Source organism: Papio anubis, unplaced genomic scaffold (genome assembly GCF_008728515.1).
Source record: "Papio anubis isolate 15944 unplaced genomic scaffold, Panubis1.0 scaffold595, whole genome shotgun sequence".
NCBI classification, from domain to species: Eukaryota; Metazoa; Chordata; class Mammalia; order Primates; family Cercopithecidae; genus Papio; species Papio anubis.
Window position 1 is genome coordinate 1 of NW_022166165.1, and position 13,109 is coordinate 13,109.

At 47.4% G+C, this 13,109-nt stretch overlaps 1 protein-coding gene across 2 annotated transcripts; it reads left to right on the forward strand.

The window, feature by feature from the left end:
• Positions 1 to 456: 456 nt before the first annotated feature.
• ZNF786 (zinc finger protein 786) lies at positions 457 to 11,368 on the forward strand. 2 transcript variants are annotated; one of them, XM_031662383.1, is made up of 4 exons: positions 457 to 1,071; positions 3,525 to 3,648; positions 6,564 to 6,716; positions 8,871 to 11,368. In XM_031662383.1, exons 2-4 carry the CDS (start codon positions 3,618 to 3,620, stop codon positions 10,916 to 10,918), a joined length of 2,232 nt encoding a protein of 743 aa, XP_031518243.1. In that variant the 5' UTR covers positions 457 to 1,071; positions 3,525 to 3,617; the 3' UTR covers positions 10,919 to 11,368. The 2 variants fall into 2 exon arrangements, with proteins under 2 accessions (XP_031518243.1, XP_031518242.1); XM_031662382.1 differs by lacking the exon at positions 3,525 to 3,648 and having other exon boundaries at positions 458 to 1,071.
• The last annotated feature ends 1,741 nt before the right edge of the window (positions 11,369 to 13,109 follow it).

A 13,109-nucleotide genomic window follows, 5' to 3' on the forward strand; every position in this document is an offset into this window, starting at 1 on the left:
CAGTAGAGACGGGGTTTCACCATGTTAGCCAGGATAGTCTCGATCTCCTTACCTCGTGATCCACCCGCCTCGGCCTCCCAAAGTGCTGGGATTACAGGCTTGAGCCACCGCGCCCGGCCTCCTCTTTGATTTAATAGTTCTCCTTTTTAGATTTTATCCTGCAGAATTAAAAGCACTAATACATAGGAAGCATATGAGAATACTGTAATTTTTTTTTTTTTTTTGAGACTGAGTCTCGCTCTGTCACCCAGGCTGGAGTGCAGTGGCGCGATCTCTGCTCACTGCAACCTCTGCCTCCCAGGTTCAAGCAATTCTCCTGCCTCAGCCTCCTGAGTAGGTGGGATTACAGGCGCACGCCACCACACCTGGCTAATTTTTGTATTCTTAGTAGAGACGGGGTTTCACCATGTTGGTCAGGCTGATCTCGAACTCCTGACCTTGTGATCTGCCTGCCTCGGCCTCCCAAAGTGCTGGGATTACAGGCATGACCCACCGTGCCCAGCTGAATACTGTAATTTATAAGGGAAATGGAAACAATATATGTCCCATCAGTGGGGTATATCTACTCATGGAATATAAGTGCGAGTTTACCAAAAAAATGAGTTTGCCTCAATATATATTATTGACCTGGAAAGAGCTCTGTGACATATTAAGTGAATGAAGTTACAAAGTGATTTGTTCCCATTTTGTAAAGAAAATAATTCCATACTCTACTTATGTATATATACTTTGAACAAGCATAATGAAATGTGGAGCGGGGGATGTAGTGGTTAACAGCAGAACGATGTAATTGGAGTAGGGGAAGGAGTAGTTCTCCAGGAAGAAGTTGCTGAACAACCAGAAACATGTGTCCACTGCAAAATTCTTTTAAATTAACAAGGAGAAGGAGCTGGAGTTATTTTGAAGCAATCATGAATGCATGTGTCTTATGTCTACAATTTCAGCTACCTCTGACTTTTGAGGATGTTGCCATTTATTTCTCGGAGCAAGAATGGCAGGATCTAGAGGCATGGCAGAAGGAGCTTTACAAGCATGTGATGAGAAGCAATTATGAGACTCTCGTCTCTCTAGGTAAGACCTGTTCACCTTTGTGGGTAGGTCATGGAACTGGATCGTGTAAGGGGTCACAGTCACTTGATGCTCCTGTTTCTCAGGTAGCAAGATTTCTCAGAAATTAACTCAGAAAGGTATTTTTACCCTGCAATCTATTGTTAATACTTTGGTCAACATTGTTAATCCTTACTCAAGGGTAGACATTGTTGCATGAGAATATTTGAGCAATGTAATGTGGTCCGGGTGACTAAATATTATTTATGAGGGGCCTTTAGTCATGACTTACTGTCAGGATGCCATGATTGTCCAAATAGGAGCACACCTAGCGCACATTTATGAAGTGTTCTGTGTATCTTTAACCTAAGATATACCTACCTCACAACTTTTACAGTGGGGTCTGAATACTTCAGAAAAGCTATTTTTGAAGGGTATACAATGAAGTGTTTGTTTTTTTGAGATGTAGTCTCACTCTGTCACCCAGGCTGGAGTGCAATGATGCAATCTTGGCTGACTGCAACCTCTGCCTTCTGGGTTCAAGCAATTCTCCTGCCTCAGCCTCCTGAGTAACTGGGACTACAGGTGCATGCTGCCACACCTGGCTAATCTTTGTATTTTTAGTAGAGACGGGGTTTCACCATGTTGGCCAGGATAGTCTTAATCTCCTGACCTCACGATCTGCCCACCTTGGCTTCCCAAAGTGCTGGTATTACAAGGGTGAACCACAGCGCCGGGCCTGAATTGTTTTAAGAGTAGCTGTCTCTGCTGGGTGCGGTGGCTCATGCCTGTAATCCCAGGACTTTGGGAGGCCGAGGCGGGTGGATCACGAGGTCAAGAGATCAAGACCATCCTGGCCAACACAGTGAAACCCTGTCTCTACCAGAAATACAAAAATTAGCTGGGCGTGGTGGTGGGTGCCTGTAGTCCCAGCTACTTAAGAGGCTGAGGCAGGAGAATCACTTGAACACGGGAGGCGGGGGTTGCAGTGAGCCGAGATTGTGCCACTGCACTCCAGCCTGGCAAAGAGTGAGACTCCGTCCCCTCCAAAAAAAAATGTCACCACACCTGGTCCCTGTTTCATTCTTATCTCCACATTCAGTTAACCACGTGAAGGCAACCACTTTTAATCATTTTTGTTTTAGTTTTTAAAGTGGCTTCCTCCAATCTATGCGTACAGTAACACTCGATTTATCGAGTTTAGACAGCATTCATTAATTACTATGAAAAATTAGGTGTTAGTTCACTTATACAATCCCTCTTCTATCTTCTCCCCAGTTTTTGAGTCTCTGTTGGTCAGCTTTATAATTTAAAATAATATGTTTAAGATTCTAGATTGTATTCCATCAGTTTCATCTCTTGACTCCTTCATTATGTAAAGATAAGATAATTAGTTCTCTATTACTTCCCTTCATCTCTTCTGCCAGTTGATGACAGCCATACCACTCCCTTTATATTGCGAAGCGTCTAGTATTTATATTCTGTTCTGTTACCATAGTTAACTTTTGCAGGCTGTATGTATGGATTGTTTCTAAAACATATAACTGAAAACATTACATTATTTTCATTATTACTCAAGAATCAGTTACAGTAAATGAATCTGTGGTGACAAAAATATAATTCTATGCCATTAACCCTGTGCCAGCCTAATAAGAATGTTCCAAGCATCAAGATCAAATGGATTCTCTTTTTTTCATTCTTATCAGTTGTTCAAAATTATGCTACATTTTGGCCGGGTGTGGTGGCTCACACCTGTAATCCCAGCACTTTGGAAGACTGAGGTGGGTGGATCACTTGAGGTCAGGAGTTTGACACCAGCCTGGCTAACATGATGAAACCCTGTCTCTACTAAAAATGCAAAAAATTAGCCAGGCGTGGCGGCGGGCGCCTGTAGTCCCAGCTACTTGGGAGGCTGAGGCAGGAGAATGGCGTGAACCTGGGAGGCGGAGCTTGCAGTGAGCCGAGATAGCGCCTCTGCACTCCAGCCTGGGCGACTGACCGAGACTCCATCTCAAAAAAAAAGAAATACAAAAAATAGCTGGGCATGGTTGTGCATGCCTGTAATCCCAGCTACTTGGGAGGCTGAGGGAGAAGAATTGCTTGAACCCAGGAGGTGGAGGCTACAGTGAGCCGAGATCGCGCCACTGCACTCCAACCTGGGCAACAGTGAGATTCCATCTCAAAAAAAAAAAGACAAAATTATGCTACATTTTAATTTGTTTCATTGTTGGGCCACGACTGTTTCTCATGCTTTCATCATATCCTTGTGATTATCCATCATCATCATCATCATGTTGCCCAGGCTGGTCTCGAATTCCTGAGGTCAAGTGATCCACCTGCCTTGGCCTCCCCAAGTTCTGGGATTACAGTCGTGAGCCACTGTGGCCGGCTAGGAGAACACCCATCTTCTTAATCTAATAGTCAGTCACATGGATCTTTCTGCCTTTTGTCAATTCTCTCCCCAAATCAATCTGTAGATTCAAAGCAAGTCCAGTCAGAATCCCAATAGTGCTTTCTGTGGAATTTGATAAGCTGATCCTAAAGAACATGGGAGAACCAAGACAAGAATAATGAAGACAGTCTTATGGAACAAGATAGAAGGTGACTGATTGTCTTAATCAGATAGCAAGACTTATTATGTGATACTATGTCAGAGATAGTAAAACATCTGATAGCATCGTGTGTTGTCAAGATGTGAAGCAAAGTGAACATTCCTACTCTCTTGAGATTGTCAGTCAGCACAGCCACTTTGGAGAGCAATTTGGTAACATACAGTAAAGTTGAAGACATACTTATCCTATGATACAGCAATTCACTTCAAGAACTGTCAGTGCTTATGTGTGTATTCATAGAGGCATGCCAGGGAGCAGAAGAAAAAGACAGACTGTGATATATTCATATAATCAAAGACTATCAAACAAATGAAGCCAAGTGTTCCAAAATGGAGAAATTTTAAAAATATAATTTGAGGAGAGAAGAGCAAGTTGCAGTACGATGTGGTATGGTCTATGTAAAGTTTTCTTTTTTTTTTTCAAGATGGAGTCTCGCTTTGTTGCCCAGGCTGGAGTGCAATGGCGCAATCTCGGCTCACCGCAACCTCCACCTCCCAGGTTTAGCGAGTCTCCTGCCTCAGCCTCCCAAGTAGCTGGGACTACAGGCACGCACCAACACGCCGGGCTAACTTTTGTATTAGACAAGGTTTCACCATATTGGCCAGGCTAGTCTCGAACTCCTGACCTCATCTTCCTCCTGCCTCAGCCTCCCAAAGTGCTGGGATTACAGGCATGAGCCACCATGTCCGGCCTGGTCTGTGTAAAGTTTAAAACCAGCAATATAGGCTGGGCACGGTGGCTTATGCCTGTAATCCCAGCACTTTGGGAGGCTGAGGCAGCTGGATCACCTGAGGTCAGGAGTTCGAGACCAGCCTGACCAACATGGAGAAACCCCATCTCTACTAAAAATACAAAGATTAGCCAGGCGTGGTGGCGCATGCCTGTAATCCCAGCTACTCAGGAGACAGGCAGGAGAATCACTTGAACCCAGGAGGCAGAGATTGCGATGAGCCGAGATCGCACCATTGCACTCCAGGTTGGGCAACAAGAGCGAAATTTTGTCAAAAAAACACAACAAAACAAAAACCCAGCAATATTTTATTTATACATATATATTTTAAAATAAGAACATACATAGGAATAATATATACCAGATTCAGATCCAGAGTAGTGCTTCCCTCTGGAGAGGGATATACAGGGGCTTAAACTGTATAATGTCTCATATCTTTAAAAAACCTGAAGTAAACTGGGCATAGTGGCTCATCCCTACAATCCCAGCACTTTGGGAGGCCGAGGTAGGAGGATATCTTGGGCTTAGGAGTTTGAGATCAGCCTGGACAACCTAGGGAGACCCTGTCTCTACAAAAAATTTAAAAATTAGCTGAGCACGGTGGCTCTTGCCTGTAGTCCCATCTATCAGGAGGCTGAGGTGGGAGGATTGCTTGAGCCCAGGAGGTTGAGGCTGCAGTGGGCTGTGACTGCACCACTGCACTTCAGCCTGGGAGACATAGCGAGACCCTATCAGAAACAAAAAAACAAAAAACCTGAAGTGTGTCAGCATGCTAGGATTTGACAAAGTTAGATGGCATCCAGGTTTTTGTATATTTTTCTCCTTCTCCATGTGCCAGAAATATTTTTAATAAGTTAAACCACTGGCCAGATGCAGTGGCTCATGCCTATACTTGCAGCACTTTGAGATGCCAGGGTCGGGTAGGGCTACTTGAGCCCAAGAGTTTGAGGTTAGCCTGGGTAACATAGTGAGACTGCATTTTAAAAATTAACAATAATAATAATAATAATAAAATAGCCAGTGTGGTAGCTCTTGCCTGTAGTCCCAGCTACTCAGGAGGCTGAGGTGGGCAGATCACTGGAGCCCAGGAGGTTGAGGATGCAGTAAGCTGTGGTCATGGCCACTGCACTCCAGCCTGAGAGACAGAGTGAGACCATATCTAAAATAATGGTAATAATAGCTTAAAGCATTATTTTAAAAACGCCTTTTGACCACATTTTTGCTGTAACCAACTTGCTTTAAAATTGGACCCTATGATTTGGCTTTTATTAAATCACTATTAAGAATATTGAGGCCGGGCACGGTGGCTCACGCCTGTAATCCCAGCACTTTGGGAGGCCGAGGTGGGCGGATCACGAGGTCAGGAGATCCAGACCATACTGGCTAACATGGTGAAACCCCGTCTCTACTAAAAATACAAAAAATTAGTCGGGCATGGTAGCGGGCGCTTGTAGTCCCAGCTACTCAGGAGGCTGAGGCAGGAGAATGGCGTGAACTCGGGAGGCGGAGCTTGCAGTGAGCCGAGATCGCGCCACTGCACTCCAGCCTGAGCGACTGAGCCAGACTCCATCTCAAAAAAAAAAAAAAATATTGAAGGCTGGGTGCAGTGGCTCACGCCTATAATCCCAGCACTTTGGGAGGCCAAGGCAGGCAGACTACTTGAACACAGGAATTTGAAACCAGCGCGGCGAAACCCCTCTCCACTAAAAATGCAAAAATTAGCTTGGCCTGGTGGTGTGTGCCTGTAGTCCCAGACTGAGGGTGAAGAATCACCTGAGCCCAGGAAGCTGAGGCCACAGTGAGCCATGATTGCACCACTGCACTCCAGCCTTGGCAACTGGAGTGAGACCCCATCTCAAAAAAAAAAATTAATTAATTAAAAAAAATACATATAGCATTAGCCATTTTGTTTTTGGACAAAATACAGCATTGCTAAATGTGTGGGGACCATGACAAAATTAAAACAACATACCTGATCTAACATGCCCGGACAGAAGCATTTGTAGGATGTGTAGGCAGTTTTTTCATCTTTGTGTAAACCTGTTTTTGTTTTGTTTTTTTTTTGGACATGTTGTTCTCATACTTTGTCCCAGGAGTGAATGTTGAGAAATTTAGAAACTTAGTGTGCTTTCAATTCAGGAAGCCAAACTACCTTGTCTGACTTCTCTGTGCAGATGATGGACTTCCAAAACCAGAACTGATATCCTGGATTGAACACGGGGGAGAGCCCTTCAGGAACTGGAGAGAATCACAGAAATCAGGAAACATAATTTGCTCCTCTGGTGATTTGCATTTTGATCCAGGTTTTCAGGAACAGCTGTTTTGGGGTGAGTATTAGGAAATCAGGGCCCCGACCTTAAGACATCGTGTTCAGATTTGTTTCCCTTCTCTGATCTTGTCATCCTGTTTGGGCGAGCTGAAGTTTGATGACTCTTATCTGCTAGATAAAGGCAGTAAAGCGTAACAGTTAGGAATGTGGGTTCTGGAGTCTCTATGTCTGGATCTTGCTTTTTCTTGGTGACCTTGGGCAAATTATTGAACCTTTGGGTAGTTTAATGCCTGATCTATAAAATGAAAGTACCCATGTTACAGGATTGAATTGGTTAATACATATAGTGTTAGGCCAGGCGTGGTGGTTCAGGCCTGTAATCCCAGCACTTTGGGTGGCCGAGGCAGGCGGATCACTTGAGGTCAGAAGTTCCAGACCAGCCTGGCCAACATGGTGAAACCCTTTCTCTACTAAAAATACAAAAAAATTAGCCGGGCATGCTGGCAGGTGCCTGTTATCCCGCTACTCAGGAGGCTGAGGCAGAAGAATTGCTTGAACCTGGGAGGCAGAGCTTGCAGTGAGTGAGCTGAGATTACACAACTGCACTCCAACCTTGGCGACAGAGCACGTCTCAGTCTCAAAAAATATATATATACACACACACGTGTGTGTATATATGTATATGTATAATGTGTATATACATGTATATGTGTGTATACATATATATGTATACATATATATTGAGAGAGAGTTTATATAGTAAGAACTCAGCAGAAACTGGTTATCCAGATTTTTTTTTTTTTTTAAAGACACAGGATCTTGCTCTGTCACCCAGGCTGGAGCACAGTGGCATGACCATAGCTCACTGCAGTCTTGAACTTCTGGCCTCAAGCAGTCCTGGCCTCAAGCAGTGCTCCCACCTCAGCCTCCCAAAGTGCTGGGATTATAGGTATGAGCCACCATGCCTGGCCCATGGTTATCCAGATCTTCGTGACTAACATGGCTTCCTTCCCAACTAGAGACTGTTATCTACTTGAATACTTCAATCTGAGCTCTTCTCTTTCATTTCTTGTCATGATGAAAGAGTCAGAGACTTCTGGATTCTTGTTTTCTTTCTTTTTTTTTTTTTTGAGACGGAGTCTGGCTCTGTTGTCCAGGCTGGAGTGCAGTGGCTGGATCTCAGCTCACTGCAAGCTCCGCCTCCCGGGTTTACGCCATTCTCCTGCCTCAGCCTCCCCAGTAGCTGGGACTACAGGCGACCGCCACCTCGCCCGGCTAGGTTTTTGTATTTTTTAGTAGCGACGGGGTTTCACCGGGTTAGCCAGGATGGTCTCGATCTCCTGACTTCGTGATCCGCCCGTCTCGGCCTCCCAAAGTGCTGGGATTACAGGCTTGAGCCACCGCGCCCGGCCAACTTCTGGATTCTTAAAATACAGAATGAAAAAGTCAAACAGGAGCATCATTTCAAGAAATCTTGTCAAATAGTTTTAGTTTTTAGGTGCTTCTTTTGAAAGTGAAGGTTTTCCCCCACAAATTACTTAACTTCCACCATCTATTAATTATTCCAAGAAACCTTCTTGAAACATTGGCAGAAATGGGAGCAGGGACGGAGGAATAAGCCCAAGCCTTGCTGCCCGAGACAGGATGGCTCAAGGATCACATACAACTGTGGTATTAGGGCTCCAGCTCGGGACTCCAGGTGTGTCTGTACATCAGAATGGGATACATTGGCGTTCCTGAAGTCATGAGAGCAGTCAACACTTACAGAGTACATGCCGTGTGCCAGGCACCATGCTAAGCTCCTCATGCACATTAGCTCATTTAATTCTCACAGTAATCTTACGTACTTTTGTTTCCATGTTTTCACAGAAGGAGCTGGAGCCAAAAGATATTAGCTTGACAAAGGTTACACAGTGGACAGATAGGATTCAAAAGCAGGTAGTCCGATTCCAGAGCTTACACTCTATATTTGCAACCTATATTTTCCTTTCTTCAATGTTATCCAAAGATACGTCTCTTCAGTTTAGTTTCAGCAGACTCAACAAACTCACTTGGGGCCATGAGATAGACCACACTGCATGGTTGGGTAGCTCAGTGGAAGAAACTGAGTTCCCAGGCCTCCACAAGGCACTCTTATGGGTCACTTGACTGTGAGAATCGTTAGTAGTGCTGCAGACAGGAATACTGACTGAATTTTTGTTTTCAATTGCAGGAAGCCAGCAGGCTGTGAATTCAAGAAAAACTAAAAGCCATTTCCAATTAGATCTTCTTGAGAGCCAGTGTTCCTTTGGATCCTTTGTTTCCTTGAGGTCTGACCGAGGCATCACCCTCAGGAGCCCACAGAGGCACAACGCCAGGACTCCTCCGCCACTAGCCCGCGGCCCCAGTGAATCTACCCTAAAAGAACTCCCAAGTCCCAGAAATCTGGATCTTCCTGGTTTGCGGGACGTCCCTGCCTGGGAGAGCACCCAGCACCCTTATCCTGTCTCCGGGGAAAGCTGTTGGGCGAACAACCATTTAGTAATGCACCAGAGGGGCCAGTCAAAGGACCGACCACATAGGGCCTGGGAGAAATTCAACAAGAGGGCGGACACGCAGATGCCGCGGAGCAGCCCTCGGGTACAGAGGCACTTCCGGTGTCGCGTGTGCGCCAAGAGCTTCCGCAGGAAGCTGTGTCTGCTGAGCCATCTGGCGGCCCACGCGGCGAGGGTTCCCTTCCAGAGCGCTGACGGTGAAATGTGCTTCCGACATGAGCAGGCCCATCCCAGCCACCGCCTCCCGCACCAGGGGGAGAAGCCTGCCCAGTGTACCCCGTGCGGCATGCGCTCCCTCCCGGTGGACAGCACGCAGGCTCGGTGGTGCCAGCAGAGTTGGGAGGGGCCGGCCTCTTGGAGAGAAAGCCGCGGAGCCTCCAGCAGTGTGCACTCGGGAGAGAAGGCAGGCTCGCGCCTGGCGCAAGAGGAGAGCGGCCACCAGCAGGGGGACACGGAGGCTCAGCAGCACCTCGCACCGGCGCCCTGCTCTTGCTCGGAGTGTGGGGAGCGCTCCCCTACGAGCACCCTCGCCTGCCACTGCAGGGCGCATACTGTAGAAAAGCCCTTCCAGTGTCCCCATTGCAACAAGCGTTTCTGCCTGCGCCGCCTGCTGCAGGTCCACCAGCACGCGCACGGTGGGGAGAGACCGTTCTCCTGCAGGAAATGTGGCAAGGGCTTCGCCAAGCAGTGTAAACTCACGGAGCACATTCGAGTCCACAGCGGAGAGAAGCCTTTCTGGTGTGCCAAGTGTGGCAGGAACTTCCGTCAGAGGGGACAGCTGCTGCGGCACCAGCGGCTGCACACGGACGAGAAGCCCTTTCAGTGCCCAGAGTGTGGGCTGAGCTTCCGCCTGGAGAGCATGCTGAGAGCCCACCGGCTCCGGCACGGCGGGGAGAGGCCGTTCTCCTGTAGCGAGTGTGGCAGAGGCTTCACCCACCAGTGCAAGCTCCGTGAGCACCTGAGGGTGCACAGCGGGGAGAGGCCTTTCCAGTGCCTGGAGTGCGACAAGCGCTTCCGCCTGAAGGGCATCCTGAAGGCCCACCAGCACACGCACAGCAAGGAGAGGCCGTTCTCGTGTGGGGAGTGTGGTAAGGGCTTCACCAGACAGTCCAAGCTCACGGAGCACTTGCGCGTGCACAGCGGGGAGAGACCCTTCCAGTGCCCAGAGTGCAACAGAAGCTTCCGCCTGAAGGGGCAGCTGCTCAGCCACCAACGCCTGCACACCGGAGAGAGGCCCTTCCAGTGTCCGGAGTGTGACAAGCGCTATCGCGTGAAGGCCGACATGAAGGCCCACCAACTGCTGCACAGCGGGGAGATGCCTTTCTCCTGTGAGTGCGGCAAGGGCTTTGTGAAACACTCGAAGCTCATCGAGCACATCAGGACGCACACGGGAGAGAAGCCTTTTCAGTGTCCCAAGTGTGACAAGAGTTTCCGCCTGAAGGCGCAGTTGCTCAGCCATCAGGGCCTGCACACAGGGGAGAGGCCTTTCCACTGCCCTGACTGTGGCAAGAACTTCCGGGAAAGGGGACACATGCTGAGGCACCAGCGCATCCACAGGCCCGAGAGGCCCTTTGCCTGTGGCGACTGTGGGAAGGGCTTCATTTACAAGTCTAAGCTTGCAGAGCACATCAGAGTACACACAAAATCCTGTCCTGCTCCAAATGAACTGGACATTAAGAAAAGGCTCAGCCAACTGTTTGCAATGATAGAGGCCGACTGGAGTTGAGGCAGAGTGGGACATCCAAAGCGTTGAGCAGGAGTGGTATTGCCCGGGAATCCACCGCAACAGTAGCCAGACCTGCTGGTAGACGGGTTTTAGGAGCAGGTGTCCTTCTTTGAGCAAGAGTGTCATACAAGTTAGGAATATGAGGAACCACAAAGGATTTTCTCTTCGGAAACATTACCAATTATACTTCTTTTTTTTTTTCCAAGACGGAGTCTTGCTCTGTCACCCAGACTGGAGTGCAGTGGCGTGATCTCGGCTATATTGGAAAAGACAGCATTATAAAACAAGGACATAATAATATGAAAAGCACGGCATCTGCAAACAAAAAGAATTTCTACGAGGTTATATGTGATTGCTAAAAAATTTTTAAGAAAAAGTGCACACAGAAATCCAGATAGAATGTGATTACCTTTTTGTATTTATATAAAAATATATCTGTGTAATTACAAAGAAGTTCTGACATTTTATTTTATTTTTTTTTATTTTTATTTATTTTTTTTTCGAGACGGAGTCTGGCTCTGTCGCCCAGGCTGGAGTGCAGTGGCCAGATCTCAGCTCACTGCAAGCTCCGCCTCCCGGGTTTACGCCATTCTCCTGCCTCAGCCTCCCAAGTAGCTGGGACTACAGGCGCCCGCCACCTCGCCCGGCTAGTTTTTTGTGTTTTTTAGTGGAGACAGGGTTTCACCGTGTTAGCCAGGATGGTCTGGATCTCCTGACCTTGTGATCCGCCCATCTCGGCCTCCCAAAGTGCTGGGATTACAGGCTTGAGCCACCGTCCCCGGCCTAAGTTCTGACATTTTAAAAAGTGATTGTTAGAAAAGTAAATTTAGGTGAGGCACAGTGGCTCATGCCTGTAATCCCAGCACTTTGGGAGGCCGAGGCAGGAGGATCACGAGCCAAAGAGTTTGAGACCAGCTTGGGCAACATGGCAAACATTTAATGATATATTCTATAGAATGGCAAAAATTACTAAAATACTAAAAATACAAAAATTAGCCAGGCATGGTGGTACACACCTGTAGTCCCAGCTACTCGGGAAGCTTAGGTGGGAGGATCGCCTGAGCCCGGAGAGGTTGAGGCTGCAGTGAGCAATGACGGTGCCACTGCACTCCAGCATGGATGACATAGCATGACACCATCTCAAAAAAAAAAAAACAAATTTAGTATCTCCCAAAGGAAGCTTGGTAAGTCTTTTTCTTTTTTTTTCTTTTTTGAGACAGAGTCTCGCTCTGTCACCCAGGCTGGAGTGCGGTGGCCGGATCTCAGCTCACTGCAAGCTCCGCCTCCCGGGTTTACGCCATTCTCCTGCCTCAGCCTCCTGAATAGCTGGGACTACAGGCACCCGCCACCTTGCCCAGCTAGTTTTTTGTATTTTTTTAGTAGAGACGGGGTTTCACCGTGTTCGCCAGGATGGTCTCGATCTCCTGACCTCATGATCCGTCCGTCTCGGCCTCCCAAAGTGCTGGGATTATAGGCTTGAGCCACCGCGCCCGGCGGTAAGTCTTTTTCATTCTCTTTAGGATTTATAGAATATAGCCTGGCATGGTGGCTCACACCTATAGTCCCATTATTTTGGGAGGTCAAGGAAGGAGGATCACTTGAGGTCAGAAGTTCAAGACCAGTCTGGCCAACATGGTAAAACACCATCTCTAACAAAAAGCACAAAAACTAGCCAGGCATGGTGGCATGCACCTGTAGTCTCAGCTACTGGGGAGGCTGAGGCAGGAGAATTGCTTGAACCCTGGAGGTGGAGGTTGCAGTGAGCTGGCATTGCACCACTGCACTCCAACTTGGGCGACAGAGCAAGACTCCATCTCAAAAAATATATAGAATATATAATTAATATATAAAGATATGGAATAATTTATAATTATAAATTCCTTTTTTTTTTTTTTTTGAAAGAGACAGGGTCTCTGTCACCCAGCCTGGAGTACAGTGCCATGATCATAACTCACTGCAGCCTCCACCTCCCAAGCTCAAGTGATCCTTTTGTCTCAACCTCCCGAGTAGCTGGGACTACAGGTGTGTGCCATCACATGCCACCACGCCCGACTAATTTTTGTATTTTTAGTAGAGACTAAAAATACAAAATGTTGGCCAGGCTGGTCTTGAACTCCTGACCTCAGGTGATCCAACCACCTCGGCCTCCCAAAGTGCTGGGATTGCAGGTGTGAGCCACCTTGCCCGGCCT